At 26.8% G+C, this 18,670-nt stretch overlaps 1 protein-coding gene and 1 long non-coding RNA gene across 7 annotated transcripts in view; both read left to right on the top strand.

The window, feature by feature from the left end:
• The first annotated feature begins 704 nt into the window (after positions 1 to 704).
• The window catches only part of LOC149894934 (uncharacterized), a 47,951-nt gene continuing 29,985 nt past the window's right edge, over positions 705 to 18,670 (top strand). The window contains exons 1-4 of the mRNA XM_090080213.1: positions 705 to 857; positions 1,147 to 1,204; positions 2,251 to 2,884; positions 15,981 to 16,073. Coding sequence (XP_089936339.1) covers positions 2,827 to 2,884; positions 15,981 to 16,073 — 151 coding nt within the window. The 5' untranslated portion in view covers positions 705 to 857; positions 1,147 to 1,204; positions 2,251 to 2,826. The remainder of the gene's footprint in view (positions 858 to 1,146; positions 1,205 to 2,250; positions 2,885 to 15,980; positions 16,074 to 18,670) is intronic.
• Positions 2,891 to 8,545, top strand: LOC149894935 (uncharacterized). 6 transcript variants are annotated; one of them, XR_016449251.1, is made up of 4 exons: positions 2,891 to 5,637; positions 5,786 to 5,870; positions 6,019 to 6,059; positions 8,372 to 8,545. It is a non-coding gene; the product is annotated as an uncharacterized LOC149894935 (long non-coding RNA). The 6 variants fall into 6 exon arrangements; XR_016449250.1 differs by lacking the exon at positions 6,019 to 6,059; XR_016449249.1 differs by lacking the exons at positions 6,019 to 6,059; positions 8,372 to 8,545 and adding an exon at positions 7,613 to 7,979.

The raw sequence follows: 18,670 nt of genomic DNA, 5'->3' as shown, positions 1-18,670 counted from the left end.
AATGCAAAAAATAATTCCTTGGGTGGAATAAATTTCTTTGTAAATCCTTACACTTAAGAAATAAAAAAATTAGAAAAAATATCAAAAACCACAAAACGTTTGTAGAAAAGCTACCCGACTGCCTTTGTGAAAGAAATCCTATGACACTTACGTGTGAAAGTATTTTCAGTCGACGAATATATTTAACTTTGTTGAAGAGCTAGTATTTTTTGGATTATTCGCATTGTCCTAAACTACCCTGTCCTAAACTGCCCCCTCTACCCTAAGTTTATTTATTTGCTCCTTATAAATTATCTCATACTTTTCATGAAATGTTAAATCATAAAAAAGCAAAAAACATCATAAATAACTTGAAAATCATAGCCTCGTGTTGTTGAATCAGGTCATGCATAAAACTTGTTTGACAAACAAGTTGTATTTTTATTACCATTTAAAAAATCCAGAACTGAGTTTGCAAATGAAAAAAAAAAACTCAGGGTAACAGGTTTTGCTTTGAATAAATTTTCATCAAAATTTCGTTAACTTTTTTGAAAATAAGTTTCGATGTTTTCTTTTTATTTCTAAAACCTAAAAACACGTAAAAAAAACTCAAACTTCTCCTGAATTTTTTTTCTTCCAAAACAAATATGACGTATGTTCTGAATTAAAATATGACGCATGTTCTTAACTGAAATATAACGTATTACTAAATTATAAACCTGTAACAAGAAGTATTTCTAAAAAATAAAAGCCTTTGAAGGCTTATGGTCCGGTTTATTGAAAGGTGTAGGAGAACGACTGGAATGCAAAAACAAGACAAATAACTGGAAATGAAAGTAATAAATGACTTACAAAATAAGATGATGATACATTCTAAGGTCATTTTTTCTAATAAAATCTTTTTTTTACACCTCGTGATAAGAAATCTCGTGTTAAGAAAAAAAAAATTATAATCTGAGTTTCGATGAAAAAATAAAAAAATAAAAAATTATTTGCTATATATAAATAAATATTCAAATTAAAAATTTTATTATTTAAGTCAGTTATTTATTCCGTTTCTGTGATATGAGATGATGTTTCTTGAAATGTTTTCAACAAAATTATAAGAGCTTGCTGTAAATGTTTACATAAACTTCAAATTTAAAACTAATATTTCGAAAATTTTAGAAAAATTATGCTGCATCATTTTTTGCTGGTTTCACAAAAAAAGCTTTACAAAAAAGAGGTACAAAATTACAACTTAAAACATAATTTATTTTTCTGTAATTCAATAGACAAAAGTCCAAACTAGTATATTAGAAAGATGAGTTCTTTAGGTCCGTCTTTTTGATCAGGTTATTTTGTGAGTTTTTGTTTTCACCGTCAGCTTTATTAATCTTAATTTATAAGAGAGATAATTATCAATGAATGTAAATAAAATGAAATATGACATGTTTCTGTTGAAAATATTTCTTTATTCTTACATAAGATAAATTCTCTCAGAGATTCTATTTCTCTAACACACTTTTTCTTTATTTACGAAAAAATAAATCTTTGATCGCATTATTATAAAATTTTAAGTCATGCATGCAATTATTCCTTGGTTGCACTTATCATAATGAATAAAAGTTTCAGAATTTGTTTAAATCAGGAATTAAGAATATTTAATTGGGAATACTCAAATAAAGAGAACTTTTGCAATAGACGACCGAGAGAGACTGTTCTTTTTTCTCTGAAGCACATGAACATTGAATTGAATGCAGATCAAACTCCGTATTTTGTGTAAGTCTTAAAAAGCCACATAAAAAAAGCTTTACGAAATTAAGAATAGGGATATTCGACCTCCCACGAAAATTTAAAAACCTTATTATCAAAAAAGTGAGAGAAACATAGTGTGTTCCTTTTTATGACGTTTGCTTTTAGGGACTTTCAAACAGCTTGTGAACTTATTTATCATGAATAATGTATTTTAAAGAAATTTGAAAAAATAATCAAATATGTTTAGGGTATCATTTTTGATATCACTTTAAATATGCATTTTTTCATTTCATTTGGAGTTCAATTAATATGTAAAAGTTACATATTAATTGAACTCCAAATAAAATGAAAAATGCATAAATATATTTGATAAAAATTGTAAAAAATATGTTTAAATACATTTGATAAAAACTGTTGCTTTGAAAATTTGATTTTATGAAGCAAATTCTGTTTAACTTATATTTATTTTCAATAAAAACTTGTTTTTTTATGAGTTAAAAATCTTATTTTATTTCATTTAATTTGTGTTTTTAGATTTATGATCGGTATATTTGTTATGTTACTTATCGTGCTGATTTAAGTCGTTTGTCAACAAAACTTTGTCAACAAAGTATGTTTTGTTAGGTTTAAACTTTTACGCTTAGAGTTTTAACTGAAATATAGTTATGTTCTTAAAATGATTGTAGAAGATTAAAGATGACAAATTCGTTTGATAGCATATTCAAACTGACAGCAGAAACTTCAGAAAATGAAAAATGGGACGTAATAGTGTCATATAATTGGTAAAGAAGTAAAAAATGATGATTTATATAAAGTATTGGCTAAATACGAGTATTAAGTTTTGTTTAATGAAAAGAGCATCGCTGATGATTTAGAGAATGAAATGGTAAAAGATGTTGCAAACTCTGAAATTATTTTTACGACTAAATTCAGATGAATATGAGAAATCATTTGACTGTATCAGAGATTATATACATGCTTACTCGTGCCGTAAATTAATCATACTTATACAAGTTAAAAGTTACCTGCCTCTCTCTTCTCCCTAATAAACTACCATCATTTCAAGGAAGAAGAAGGAGACATCAACTGTGTGAAAATAAGTAAGAAAATATGATGAGAATATTTAAAGGAAAAGTGAATCATGTCGGAAAAAGATCCTCAATTAAAGGTACATAAAAATATTTTTAGAGGTTATTTAAATTTTTTTGTGAGTTTAATTTATAGTTGAATTTGTTCCATTATTTTAAGCTCATTCCAATTTTTTTTTCGTAGTTTGAAGGAAACTTAGTCAATTTCTAGGTGTTATATAAAACACATCTTTCAATAAGTTGTCGTTAGTAGACGAGTTGTGTAAACGAGTGCGCTTTCCTCCGTGAATGTTTTGTTTTTCATTTTCTCTTTCACCTCTCATCATCTCGAACAATTAAGTTTTGAAACTAAAGAACTTTGAGCGGTAGTAAGAGGAGGATAACGTTCTTTAGGTTTTATATCAATACGTATATTATGAGAAGGTTTTATGCAGATTAGGAGTTTTTTCCTATATTCGAACTACAGCATACATAGTCAGATGCTTCTGCATAAGATGACTTTAACATACGATAAACGACTTTATAAATGACTTTATCCTCCTTTCTCTTTCTTTCATTTAACAGTTGTATTTTTCTTTTTAAACATGGCGAGTAATAATTTTTTATTCATGTATAAAAAATTTTGTTAAAACAAGACGCTGAGAAGTTCAAATATAATGCTAAAGCGTAAACAGGTGAAAGTCTGAGGTTTTCGGTAAAAATTTTAGTGTTTCTAAATCAATTTCTAAAAAAATCAAATACCGCTGAATGCAACAGTTTTTGAAATCTCTTAACAAATAATAATGAATAAGTATCTTCGATGTGCATCACATACTGCGCTGTGCAGAATGTCCTTACAATGTATTTAATGCAAGATCCAACAGCTCCGAAAATCTTTGCTAGCAATTCATGTCGTTTTCAAAATTATTTATACTTGTGCAGGTCAAAATAATAACCGAAAAAACTTAGAGAGTGGTCACAATCGTTTTAGCAAGAATACAAACACGTTAGCAGACCGGATACTCACACAAGAAACGTGATTCCATTTAATCAAGAAGAGGTTTACAACTTATGATGAAATCATTAAGAAACATCGTAGTTATGCTTTTAATAGAAATTTTCAGTTTCGATTGAGAATAAACTTTAATTTGAATTCAGTAAGAGTTTTCTATTTAAATCGAATTTAGTAAGAGTTTCCGTAACTTGATGTTTTAGCAAGTGCATTATTACACCTGACATAAGAAATAGCTTGAATGAAAAGATAGAAGCGAGAAAAAGTATGACTATAGTTGTTTCAATTAAATCTTGTCTATTGGCAGTTCCTAAATGATGTATTTTTTTGTTAAGCATAAAATCAAAACTGAACAATCCTTTTGAGTTCCAGTTCAGTTTGATTTTAATCAGTGAAAATATCAGCAACGTTTTTAGATGAATTTATATTACAGAAGTTGTATGATAAATTATTTAAAATTTTACTAAAAACAATTTTTATAAAAACCTTTAAATATTTTAATTTTGTTTTCACATTTAAGTAGTTTCAATGTAAAAACTTTAGTTTATCAAAAAATCATAAGTTTATCTTTTTGGAGGGTTATGGGTTGGTCTCCTACTTATGTTATTTCTTTTTTTTTTATTTAAAATATAAAAATTTGTATTTTGATTCTAAAAAGTAAAGTAAAACTACCAGGAGTTCAAGTCCTTTTTAGCTGCTGAATGAAATTTCTGATGCTGAAATAGGTTTTTTAACAATACGTGGCAATGAAAATAACCTTTTTTTAAGAGTTGCGTATCAATTCCAGTTGCTCAGCATAGTTTAATGGTATTTTCTTGATTTCGTTTTTTTAGTATGAACCATTCCCAGCGAACATTGACAGATGGGTACCATATGGTTTTTAACTGGGCTTACGGGAACGGGATTTAGAAGGGTTTGTGTTCTGGTTTCCAGAAGGGTCCCGTACGGTTGAAAAATTAAGCAAAAATAGTAATATGGGCCGCATGTGGTGTTTATAAGGGCTAAGAAAACTGGGATTTTTACGGGTTTCCCATTAGGGACCCATCTGGTGAAAGTAATATGCGGAAAAATCTATGCAATCAGACCATTATCGCCATTTGCAACTTACCTTGTGCAAAAAAGTTTTTACAATATAACGTATAAATTAAAGTATAATCGTTTTCTCGTTTTATGTTTTTTATGAAACTCTATATAAAAAGTTGTTTTAACTATTTTTATTTTTTATACATAAATTTTTCTCTTTTTCTTTCTTTAGTAAAAAGTTGAAAATTTTACAAAGTTTTACATGCAATTTGAACAATAAATACTTTAAAGAATTCATTAATATTTACGTTTATGAAAAGTAACGCCACAAGGAAATGCATATAATATTATAAAGTTGACGTGAGGGTTTTCATTATTGTCTTACTTCCTTGTAGCATATATTCTTAGAATCATGAATGGTTTTTGAAGACCATTGAACGTTTTTCTGTAAATCCAAAGTGCAATTTAGTAATATTTTATTCCTATATAAAGGAGATTGCGGAGTATGGATTTTTTCTACTTTCGTTTACATTTTGTAGCAGAGTAACTTACTGTGTAATTTCTGTACTGTGTTACTGAGTAAGATGTTGTATGCAAATGTTGCATTTGATGAAGAAAACAATACCGATTACGTACCACTAATTTGGTTAGTGAATGCTATGAGTGAAAATGTGTTATCAAAAGTTTCATCTGGAAAATCTACAAATTTTTATTGGCCTTGCTGGACAAATATGAAAAAAATAGACTTAGCTAAATCAATATGTCAAGAACCTGAGGTTGGATAGCTTAGGTTTTCAGGAAGAATTTTGTCAACTGCAGGTAGTTTATATAATGTTCTCAAAGATAGTAAAGTAATAATTTTGATAATTTTTTATAAATTTATTTAAGCATTTAATCATAATTATTGAAATTTGAAAATGAAATTTTGATACATCAATAATTATCATAAGTACTTTTTAAAATATAGACACAGAATCTGAAGCAAAAGAAAAATGCAGATATGCAGAAGATACCTCAAATGTTGATGAAGTATATCAAAACCAAAAAAATAGGTATATAAAGTTACATAATTTTAATTTAACATACAAAAGGTGTTTATGTTAGTGTTACTCCGCTTATGTTTATGTAACTGGCTTAAAACTTGTATATTTATGAATCATTAAAATTTCAAAAAAAAAAAAAAATACTTTTGATATTTAGCCAATCCTTTAGAGATAATCAAGAAAAGCCTTTTGAGAAAAGTGAATAAGATATTGTTTTAATATTTGTTTTAATAATTGTTATCTATTATAATGTTAGGTTCCAATTAAATATTTGTCATTTATAGATTGCATAAAGATTTTTATGTATACTATAGCTTCCATTGTCAAGGTTTTTCTGTAGGAGAAAATTTTAATTTTTTATAATATTTTATAGTATATATATATATATATATATATATATATATATATATATATATATATATATATATATATATATATATATATATATATATATATATATATATATGAAATATCAAAGGGAATAGATAGATATCTAGACTTAGAAAATGTCAGAATTAAGCAAGCTCTACGTAAGTATAGAGTGTTCAAGGGGAATTGAAAATCTGTCCGATTTAATAAAAGTCTGACTTATTAAGGGTTCAACTTAACAGGGTGTATATATATATATATATATATATATATATATATATATATATATATATATATATATATATATATATATATATATTTAGAGCCTTTAACATTACTTGCAGGTTCTTGTGCTAAAAGGGAATGTGGTGTGCATTGATATGAAACCAATTTACTTCATTAACCCCCTTGAATGTTTAAATTATTGTATCATATCCCCTAACTGCCTTCTTTTTTCTAGAGTTTGTAGATTGAGATAAGTTAGACAGGCTTTTATATATATAAATAAATAAATAATAAATACATGGGTTTACCCACAGCTACTGTGTTTTGCCAGAAGTTGGCAATACACTTGCTCAGCTGTACAACAAATTAAACAAAACTAGAAATTTTAATAATCAAGAGTTTTCTGGTGGAAGAGTTCTCCATTCACCATTAAATATGATTTTAGTTTTTCATTAAAAATAGTTGTGCTTTTTTTTATACTGATGGTATTAAGAAGTATATTCCAAAGTTTAAGACCATACTGGGATAATGCTTGATTGCTGAAATGATTATTGTACTTTGTTTCTTTTAGTTTTAGTGTTCTTTCTGACATAGAGTATTGAATTAAATTGCATAAAGATGTTAGTGCTTCCTGTTTAATAGATTTCTGCATTATTAAAACGACCTTGAAATATATTATTTCTCTAATTTTTAGCCTATGCAAGTTGTTATATTCTTTGTTATTTACTTGAGTTTCTATTCTGGTGTTAAATTTTGCTGCACAATTCTGAGCAGTCTTGCTGCACAATTCTGAACAGACTGCAGTTTTTTTTAATAGTGTCTTATCAATTCCAAAGTAGAGGGAGTTACAATAATATAGTTGTGAAAATAATAATGAACATACTATGGTGCACAGATCTTTATGGGATAAGAATTGTTTTATTTTGGGTATTTTTCTCATTATATTGTAACATTTTTAACAATCTTATTTATTTGTGTTTTTAAAGATAATTGATTGTCGAGTATCACATCTAGAGTTTTTGTGGAATCAACAAATCAAATGCATTTCTTGTTAACAAAAGTGCCCTTAATAATAATATCTTTTTGAATGTTAGGTGGTGCCATAATTAATATTTTTGTTTTTGATTGGTTTATGAATGATTCACACATCCATTTAGAAATGTATTCAAGACATTTTGGTATATCCACAACTAGATATTAAAGAGATTCGGACCCAGGACTGTACCTTGGGCTGCTCCATATTTTACATTTTGGTTAGATGAACATGAATTACCAATTTTAACTTTTTGGGTATGGTTAACTAAAAAAGTTCAAATATATCATTGGTTAGTTTAAGTAAAAGTGTTTCAGTCGAATGATGTTGTTTGTAGATAAGTGTTTTTACTAATTTATATATATATATATGGGCCATGGTTTGACATTTTAGTGGGGGACCGAAGTACCTAAAATACTTTTTAAGTTCTTAGTGAGAAAAAATATTATATGAGGTCCTTTTGAAAAAATCAAGGGGGTCTTTGTCCCCACCCACCCCCACCCCCACCCCCCGTCGTTGTGGTTATTGTATATATATAGTGTGTATATATATATATATATATATATATATATATATATATATATATATATATATATATATATATATATATATATATATATATATATATATATATATATATATATATATATATATATATATATATATATATATATATATGTTTATTTATTTAAAAATATATTCAATATCAATATAAAATTATAATTTATTTATCAGTAACTAAAGGAATGTTATACATTTGCTGTCACAACAATTTTTTATCTGAAGAGTGTTGAGTAGAGAGTTTTATAATATATTAAATGAATAAAACCAGGTGTGTTAACTATAAAATTTCAGACTAACAGTTAAATTTTATTTTTTACAGCTTATATTGAAACAAGAAAAAGCTTCAAAACGAGAATAAAACGATGGAAAAGCTTCCAATTCGCGAAACAACCGTGAAATCAGATGATACGCGATTAAAGAATGGTTAAAAATTCTCTCAATTTTGACATTGTAATTTTAATTGTTATTTTGTTTGAAACAAACAGTCAAATCATATACAGTTTTATTTTATCTGTTAATTATAAACGTAGATTTTCAAGATTTGCAATTGGCAAACTTTGTGGGAACTGTACGGGTAACCCAGCGGGCATACCCATATAGGCCCCATATGGAAACCGCGGCCAAGATCCGACGGGATACCGTTGGTCTTCCCATACGGGACCCAGTTGCAGACCCGTATGGGCCCCGTACGGTACCCGTCTGTCAATGTTGGCTGGGATTAGTCTTTGCCTTTTTAAAATATAATAACAATAATCAAAAAGAGTAAAAAAGTAAAGTAAAAATGTTTCATTATTGTAATGGTGTTTAAAACATAGTTTGTTATTGAGTTGATCGTTTTTTAAGTTCTTGTATATTGAAAAAAAAACTCTATTCACTGTATCAAATACAAATAATTGAGAATGAAAATTAACTTTCTAAACATGTCTCAGCAATCCTTTTGAGAAGTGACACTTGATATTTACAGCAAATCTTCAAGGTACGCTGAGCAGATTTTAGATTTTAAAGATATTTTTAGTTCAAAAAAATCCTGAGGCAAAATTGAGGCTGATTGACACAAATTCTTTCTCAATAATAAAATTATAGGATTCTTATGTTTCCATTTCTTTGACAATTTGTTAAAAAAAAAAAGAGCGTAGATTTTAAACTTTCAGCAATATTTACCTTATGTATAATTATTAGCTGAATCATCATTTTGTTTTTACACTTCATGCATTTGGTTTTTCTTTTCAAACGTTTCTTTTGTCAAAAACTATTTTTATTGCTATTTTTTCACATTTGTTAAAGTTTTTTTTTATCAACTTAAAAGCCTTGATGGCACCATATATTCAGCTAAAAACCAATTTACGGGCGAGATCCCCCACAAAATTTGAAGAGAAATCATTCTAATTATTGAACAGCTTAGTCTTTGGCGACAGAAAACCTCCACATGCGCAAGAGGGTTGATTTAGTCCGCGATTATAAAATAGATAAGATGCGCCGCCTGGTTGCAGATTCGGCTTACTTGTTGCACAAGATATTTGATGGAGGCCAGGCAGCAATGTGCAGGACCAAAAACAAGCTCGAACTGAGCAGGCTAATATATGTTGGAAGGTGTGTTCTCCACATATTCAAACACTTGATAAATGATTTCTGGTAAAACATATCTACCGATAACTTGTTGTTCCAGGTTGAGGCTAAAGATGACTTCAAAGACAAACAGACCTATTAAAATAGAGAAAACAAAGTTGGTAAATTCAAAGATGAATAAAACAATCAACTTATTGCTGAGTTTGTTTGTTTGCGATCGAAAATGTACTCCATTCAGGAGGCCAGTGGTACCAGTAATTTTTTTTATAAGATGTTTAAAAGTTTTGTGACCTACCTTACAATTTGGTAACTACAGTACATAGTATGTTTTTAATAGTTTGTCACTCTCCGTCAATTTCATCTGACAGATTTCAAGAGTTATACTTTAACATAGAGTTATACTTTCAGCGCAGGTTATATGAGGGAGATAAAGGTTGACATGAGGCGTGAATGTTTTAAAACGCACATATTTTTTAAATTTGCTTACCCGAATGTAAAACTTATGATAACCACACCACTGGAACTATAGTGATCGATATATATATATATAACCGTTGAAAACTACAGTCTTACCAAAATAGTTGATGTTAGTGAGCAGTTTGAAATTCTCATAATAATCCTTTCAGGCCCACCAATTTTGTATTTATAATTTTTTCCTAGCCTCTATATTTCACATGTATGGACTTTGTGGTCAACATGTACTAAATTAGCAATTGTTGTTAATAGATGTAAAATGGAGGCTTAGAGCTATTGGACCTTTTCCGTCACTGACGCCTAACCCCCATTTTAAATCTACTACTTCAAGGATTTATTTATGACATGTGAATCTTGTTTATAATAGAAAATATTCCCAACTTACAATTTTTCGGAAGAGTTGTGAAATTATTTGAGAAAATGTTTGGAGGGAAAAAGCTTTCGATTTCACACTCTTAGAAGCCCAGACATAATTAAATCGTAGTTTCGCTGAAAGTAATTGAGTGTGCGCCATTCAGTCTGTCAGTTTAGTATCACATGACCACATTTTGGGAGGATTCAAAATATGAATAGGTGATTTTGTTTGAGCTGTATCAGACTTCACGCTCTTTTCATTCCTTCACTTGAGAAAGATAAATTGTCGATTAGGTAAGGATCTAGTTTTAACAAATATTGCTTTTTGCTGACTGGAAGTTTACTGATATGAAAAAGGTTTTCCCAAATCGGCTTCACTTTACTAAACTTGTTTTTTAAAATTTTTTTCTGATTATTTAACGAATATTATTACTCGTTGCACATTTAACCTCTTTAAAAGTTTGAACATTTAGAAGGTAAAAGATTCACCAAACCAATTTGTCATTTAAACTTGAATAACTTAAAACTGATTTACTAATATACAGACCAGAAAATATCACAACTTTAAGTTCATTCAGAATGCAGTTCCTGACAACAATCTTAAAAAGTATTTATAAAAGTCATCATAAAGTACTTATGAAAGTTATAAAATTTTTAAAAACTCATAAAATATTCATAAAAGTTATAGAATGTTAAAGACTCATAAAATATTTATAAAAACTCTTATTAAAGAAACATTAAATATTTATATAAGTCTACATATAATATTTACAGAAGTTTTCACAAAGTTGCTTTATGCTTTTAAAACAAAAACTAAGTTCACGCATAAAGAACTTTGTTATGTCAAAAGATATAGTATAAAGCTAAAGGTTTTAAAACAGATTGCAGATTTATAAAATGGTTCAATATATTTACTTAAGTCATATGTATAAAGACATTTAAAAATATATGTATTAAAATTCAATTATTTTTCATAAAATTATCACTTATGACACACTCGTTTCAATGGGTTAACACTCCAGTTAAAGCCATTGATGAACAAACGTAATAATACACTACATAATATTTCTGGTCCTAACTTGTTATCAGCAAGTTCTCACTTAGACCTCTGAAATTATTTCCAAAACCATAATTATATAAGATTATCTATTTAAAAATTTTCCTTTATCTTTTCCTTTTTTTTTTTTATTGCATAACTTTTTTAAAACCTTGAAAATACAAGTGGGGTGATGAGTGCACATGACACTGTAGTTGTGTGAAAAAATATGACAGTTGGAATGTCATCATACCAAGGATAGAAAAAAGCATACTCATTAATTCTTCAGAACAAATTAGTAGAGAAATCTAAAAAAGCAATTAAACTGATGCTTTTTTTAAAAAGATTTGTAATATTTCCTCTAAGAAATTTTTTTCAGTTTCAAGATCAACAAAGTTTTCAAATGCAAACCTTCTTCACTGTCATCCTTTTTAACTTCGTCATTGCTGGATAATGGCTGGTTGAATAGTAATGAATAAAGTGCAAACTTCTGTATCTGTCTTTTTTTTTTTTTTTTGATTGAATAAATATTGATTACTTAATTTCTTCAATCAAAATATTATTTTGATTGAAAAAATTGAATTTAAATTATCTTATATGTTTAGACATAACGAATTGTAAGATTCCTGAAATAAATGTGATTCTTCACATACTTTATATTATTTTGTTTCAACACACAAGTGCTATTTGATAAAATTCATTAAAGTTATTTTTTTTGAAAAGAAAAAGATTTATGAGTGTAAACTTGCCACACCACATTACTTTACTGTTTTAAACTATTAATGAGTTCTGCTTTAACAATCTTGAAAAATTTCAATTTACATTAAAAAACTTAAAGAAACTTGTGTTTTATTGTTAATAGAAAAATTAAAAGCATATGGTTAGCAGTTTTGTTTTAGGGATGAGTTGTTTTTAGGAATTGAAAAGGGATTTATGTAATAAAGATAGAGTTTGTCAGGGATCTTACTGTAACTGTAATAACACATTTAGAAGCAATCACTTACCTAAATTAAAGTGAATGTAATAAATTAATTGCTAAAAATCATTAAAGTGTTAGTATCCTTAGGTATTTTGATTTGCAACTAAATTTCTTCTCTTTAATTTAGAGGAAAGTCTTGATTTGTCTATTCCATATGACAAAGTACAAGAAACAAACCAATTGTATTTTCAAATTTTTCAAATTAGTTTCATAAATGTATACAGGTATTTAAACGATAAAAATATTTGAGTAGAAACAGCATTTGATTTGAGAGAGTTTTTCTTGAAAACCATTTTTGTGAACATGTCATTTCTAAGTTACATGGTTGATGATTTTTGATGCTGTGTTAAAAAGAAAATTTGTTTTTTATTCATTGAATTTTCCTCAAAGAAACACTCTCTGCTTGTTTTTATTACATTAAGTAGCAAATAACAGTCAGTATAATATAGTAGCTATCTAATACGAATACTTGTTTACATAACAGTCATGTATATATGTATATATATATATATAATATATGTATATATATATAGTATATATTTATATTTATATTTATATATATATATATATATATATATATATATATATATATATACATGTATATATATGTATATATATACTTGTTCATTTTATGCATGTATCTGCATATATGTGAAAGTTGGACATTGTGTATTCATAAATGTAGTATAATTTCATTTAATGTAAATAGTAGAGTGGCTGTATTAAGTTACAGAATATTCAATAAACTTTCTGATTTTTACAATTTTTATGATTAAACATTTTAATGATTCAGTTATAATTTGTTATTCTTTTAAAAAGAAAGATAAGTGTTAAGGACAAGAAACTTTCATTGAAACTTACTCTTCCTAAACTATCCACGGTAGTTTCAATTATTATTATTTACAATAATTTTTGATCACAAAGTAATTGATTTCTTAAATGTTGTTTTCCCAAGGTTTTTACTTAACTTTAAATGATGAAATGCATTTAATAAAAATTTATCAAAATTTTTCAATTCATTTACAAGTTTAACACATGAAGTTTTCTCTGTGTTCTGACTGAAATGTTATTGAAGTGTAACTTTCTCTAAAAAGTTGATTTGAATTGTTTTTTTTTGACATAACAATACAAACGAAGAGGGTGTATAAGTTAAATTTTTCTTTAGGTGAAGAGAAAATTAACTTACAGAGCGCTTTTAATGTTTAGCAAATGCGAATATTTCTCAAATTATTTTTCTGTTTTTATGAATGTTGTACTATCTTTATGTAATGGAACACTTAAAGTTTTTTTCATATGTAAAGTGAATAAGTTACTGATTACACAAAACAAATATTATAAACTGGTTATATTAACATTTTGACAATTTTTATAACAAAGTATACAAACTGCTGTGTATTTAATATACTAAATTTAGTTAATATACTAAAACTGCTAGTCTCACATCAGCTGTGCTTTTTTTTTGAAATCTTTTAGCTGTTTGAACTATTTAGTAGAATTAAATCTTTTAGCTGTTTGAACTATTTAGAGAATATTAAGTAGGATAATTTTAAAGTTTAAAATTAAAGATTAAAAATTAAAGATAAATAAAATAAGAAAGATGTGGGGACACGAGAGTGGTAGTAAAAGGGGAAAATAAAAGGGAACTTTAAAAATGCTAAACTTTTTTCCTCCTGCGACTTTGATTTTTTTTTTCTTCTGCTTCTGTTTTAAATACATACTTTCTGAAGTATAAAAAGATATATAAACATGTAACAATCATGACAAAATTTTTTTGAAATTTTTATTAGAAAGTTAATTTAAAGAAAGTAAATATTGAGTTTATCATGCAAAAAAGCAGTGATGTTATGGCTGAGGAACCAGGACAAAATGTTTGAGCTGACATATATAACCATAGTAAGGTTAGTTCTTTCCAAAAAGAAGCTCTGCATTTTGAATTGAGAAAATTTGGTTTTTTACATTAAATTGCTATTATTTTTTAATTTTTCTGGGAATTTTTAAAGTTTTTACAGGTTTAAATACTAACTTTGTAAATTAGCATTTTAATTACATGTATATGGTAAAAAAACATAAATCAAAGAGTTCACATAAAGCACAAATGAAATTCAAAAAAACTCTTTGCACACATTAGTGTGTTGTTGAAAAACAGAATCAATAACTTTGAATTTAAATTTTCTGTTCATTGTGAACTTTCTATTATGGCTAGTATTCTTCTTGTAGGACAAACAGTTAAAACACCAATCTACAATTGATAACATTTTAAAAGCAACATTTTTAAGTAAAATTTTTCTTAAACTGACTTAAGAAATTATTCTCAGCTCTTTGATATAATTTACAACTGTGACATTTACAGTACTTGTAAATGGATTGTAATTTATAGAAGTTGATAAACCAATGAAGGTAGTTCATCTCATGATACCAACTGCGACACTCTACTTTGAAATTTTTTTTTTGAAATGGTGATCTTATTTTTTTTTTAAAGAATGGGCATCTTCAGTCAAAAACCTTACTGTCACTGTTACTGCTGACAAAAAAAATTTGCATGAAATGCAAAAACTTTTTTTCAAACTTTTGTTAATTATCATGAGAATGCTTGATTTTCATTTGAAAATTGAAACCTTGTAGGATGTGGTTGTAATTAGCAATGTAAACCTTTTGCTAACATGAAGACTTCTGATTATTATGATTGTTATGATGATTCAATTGTAATTTGTTATTCTTTTTTTTTTTTTTAAAAAAAAAAACATGTTTAGGACAAGAAAACCTTTGATTAAGATTAAATCCTTCAAAATCACCCTTGACAGTTTTAAACATTATTATTTACAATAATTTTCAAAAGTTGTTCATTTCTTAAATCTTGTTTTCCTAAAGTTGTTAGTAAACTTTACATGATGAAAAGCATTTTGTAAAAGTTTATCAAATTTATTTATTTTACAAGTTTGGCACATCAAACAACAAACACATGAAGTTTTCTCTGTGTTCTGACTGAAATGTTACACTATTGGAGTGTAATCTTCCCTTAAAAAGTTAATTTGAATAGTTTTTTTAATATAAAAAAAAACAAATAAAAGGGTGCATAAGTTGAATTTTTCTTCAGGTGAAGAGAAACATAGCTTACAGAGTGCTTTTAATGTTTAGCAAATGCAAATATATCTCAAATTATTTTTTTTGTTTTTATGAAAATTGTACTGTCTTTATGCAATAGAGCTCTCAAAATTAATTTCATGTGTAAAATGTATTAATTAGTAACTGATTACACAAAGTAATTATTATAAACTGGTTACAATAATATATTGGCATATCTCACAAAATTAAAAATCTGAAGTGAATGTGTAAACAATCTTAATTATTTTTTAAATTACATATTCTAATAATAAATTCTCCCAAATAAAAAAATCTTTGAACACTTTGCAGGATTATAAAATGATTCAATATACTTCGTAAAGTGATACCTATAAAATAATTTTAAAAAATATATAAAACATAATATTTTACAGAACATTCTTTCTTTTGACACACTAGATTCAATGGGTGACACCTGGCAAGTTAAAGCAAATTATGAACAGCTACACAATGATACTAGCACATCATCAGCAAGTTATTTGGATCACGAAGGTATGAGATATGCATAAGAATATTATTTTATCATTAGGAAAAATTTAAGTTTTTATGGCAAAATAATCCTAAAACTTGTTTTCGATTTGCAATTTTCGCTTTTCTTTCAAGGAGGTTGCATAAGTTAAATTTTTTTTTTCAGTTCAAGAGAAATTTTACTTAAAAAGTATTTTTAGTATTTAGCAAATGCAAACTTTTCTTCAATTATTTTTCTGTTTTTAGAAAAATTTTATTGTCTTAACGTAAACACTCAAAGTTAATTCCACAATATTAATATATATTATGTGTTAAGGTTATAACTCAAAATTAATTCCACAATATGGAAAATGCATTGATTAATAACTGATTTCATAAAATGATTATTGTAAACATGTTATATAAATATATTGACAAATCTCACAATGTCAAAAATTAAAACTGAATGTGTCAACAATCTAAGTATTTTTTAAAGTTTAAGCAAATTAAACTTCTAAAGGGCATAGCTACCTCCCAAACATACTTCAATCTTCAGATAAAAATCTGCATTTTGATTGAAGAACAAAACAGTCTTCAATTTTATAATTTTCCTCTTTGTTTTTTAAAAAAATTCAGGCTGAGGTTATAAATTGATTAAATAATATCTATTGATTCAATTCTGCTTATCAAGAAAATGGAGCTTTGAAGATCTTACAGTTGTTATTGTTTTGATATAAAATTATGTGATATTCAAAAAAGATTTTGCTTTTGTAAATGATATTTTCAGAAAAGATGTTGCTTTTATAAATGATATTTTCTAGACATAGCAGGCAAAAGAAGTGCTCACATTGTTATAGTGTAACTTGCAGTTTAAGTATTTTTTTTCATATACAGCATAGGTTTAGCTCAAAGTAAGAGTTTAAAACATTTTTAAGTTCTTATATTTTTACTCTGACTGTGAGTTTAAAGCTTTCTTTTATTCATGCAAATATGGCAAAAAATGTCCGATGTTTAAGTTTTCCAGATCTCCCTACAAATATTCACAAATATGTCTTTTCACAGTTTTTCTGCCATCTGACATGTTGCACTGTTGTTATTGTGTGCAAAGAAAGTTATAAAATAAAGATAGTGATTTTGTTTCTTTTGTTATCATTGTTGTGAATTTGTTATGGAGTTTTTGGGATGAACACGTTCTATTTGTGTCAGATTTATAGGTTTTTTTTTTCCATTTTCCGCAAATTCTGCACACAAATTTCACATTTGTTTTGTGTAGACCCACTTATAGACAAAAAAGTTAATATAGCAACTATTTAGAAAAAACAAATCTATAGAAAGTTAAAAACATTAATTATGACAATTTGCATATAGTTTTAAACCAATCCAAAGTAGTGCAATATTGTCATCATCTGCAGGTCATCATCTGTAGGTCATCCATGTAAAATTAAAAAATTGAATGTTCAGTAAAACTCTCTTTGTTATGTTGTATAGCAAATAAACTTCAGTCTAAAAGAAATCTCAAATGACTACAATCAGATTTTATTTAAAATCTTTTTTTAAATCTTTCTTTTCTTTAAATTCTCAATTTTAGCACTATCAACAAGCTGCTTTTTCAGAGCATCTATTGATGAAAAAATATTTTAAAGTTCAAATTACTTTCAATATCTATTTCTGGAGTATGGACTGGATAAGATTACTCTTTTGCCTAAAGTAAACAGCCATGAACATTTATCTGTCAGTTAAGTATCACATGATAAAAGGAGTTTTAGGAGTAATAATTGCTCAGATTATGAATAGATGATATGGTTACTACATTGTAAGTCTTCATCATACTCATTGGACTTTTTCCTTGAGCAAAATGCACTGTGGAATAGGTAGGCATCTGTTTTAACAAATCTTAAATAAAGTATTGCAAACTTCTTAGTTTTCAGTTTAGTTTTAGGGATGCAGTGTTTTTAAAAAAAGAAAAGGAATTTGTTATTGGTATTGAATGCTATAATTTGCTTGTGACTTTTCAGTAAATGCAATTAGTTTTAGAATTGATTCACTTCCATAAATTAATATGAATAGAATAATAAACTAGTAAGTTAATCTAGTATTTCGTTAAAATTTCAGTCTGTAAATTTACGTAAAAAAAGATTGTTTATATTTATGCGTAAACACCAATGTATCTATGTGAAATTCAACATAATTTATATACAAATTAATTCCCTTGACATTCACACATATCTTTTTACACATACAATTATTTACAAGTAACGCTATAATTACAGTCATCTCAGGTTTTTCCTTTTTGCAACTATAAATTTCTTCCTTAATCTGGATTTATCTATAATCCACAAGACAATCTACAATTAGCAAATAAAAAATATTTTCAAGTTTGTTTAATGCAACATTTCTATTGTAGTACACTTATATATGTGGGAGTTTTACCAGAAAAAAATATTTAAGTAGAAACATGGATTTTTTATAAAAATCATTAATTTTCAACATGTCACTCCTAAGTGACTTTTGATTCTGTTAAAAAGATTTATTTTATTCATTGAAGTTTTCTCAAAGCAACATTTTCTAATTGTGTTTAATGCTTAAGTAAAGTCTAATGCAGTTTTTCATTTGCATAACACTTATTTACAAGAAATTTTAAA

The sequence above is a fragment of the Hydra viridissima genome, unplaced genomic scaffold, assembly GCF_058129835.1.
Source record: "Hydra viridissima isolate aposymbiotic clone 2 unplaced genomic scaffold, HvirCarnegie_v1 scaffold_1, whole genome shotgun sequence".
Lineage (NCBI taxonomy): Eukaryota > Metazoa > Cnidaria > Hydrozoa > Anthoathecata > Hydridae > Hydra > Hydra viridissima.
This window is presented reverse-complemented; position numbering and strand designations above follow the sequence as displayed.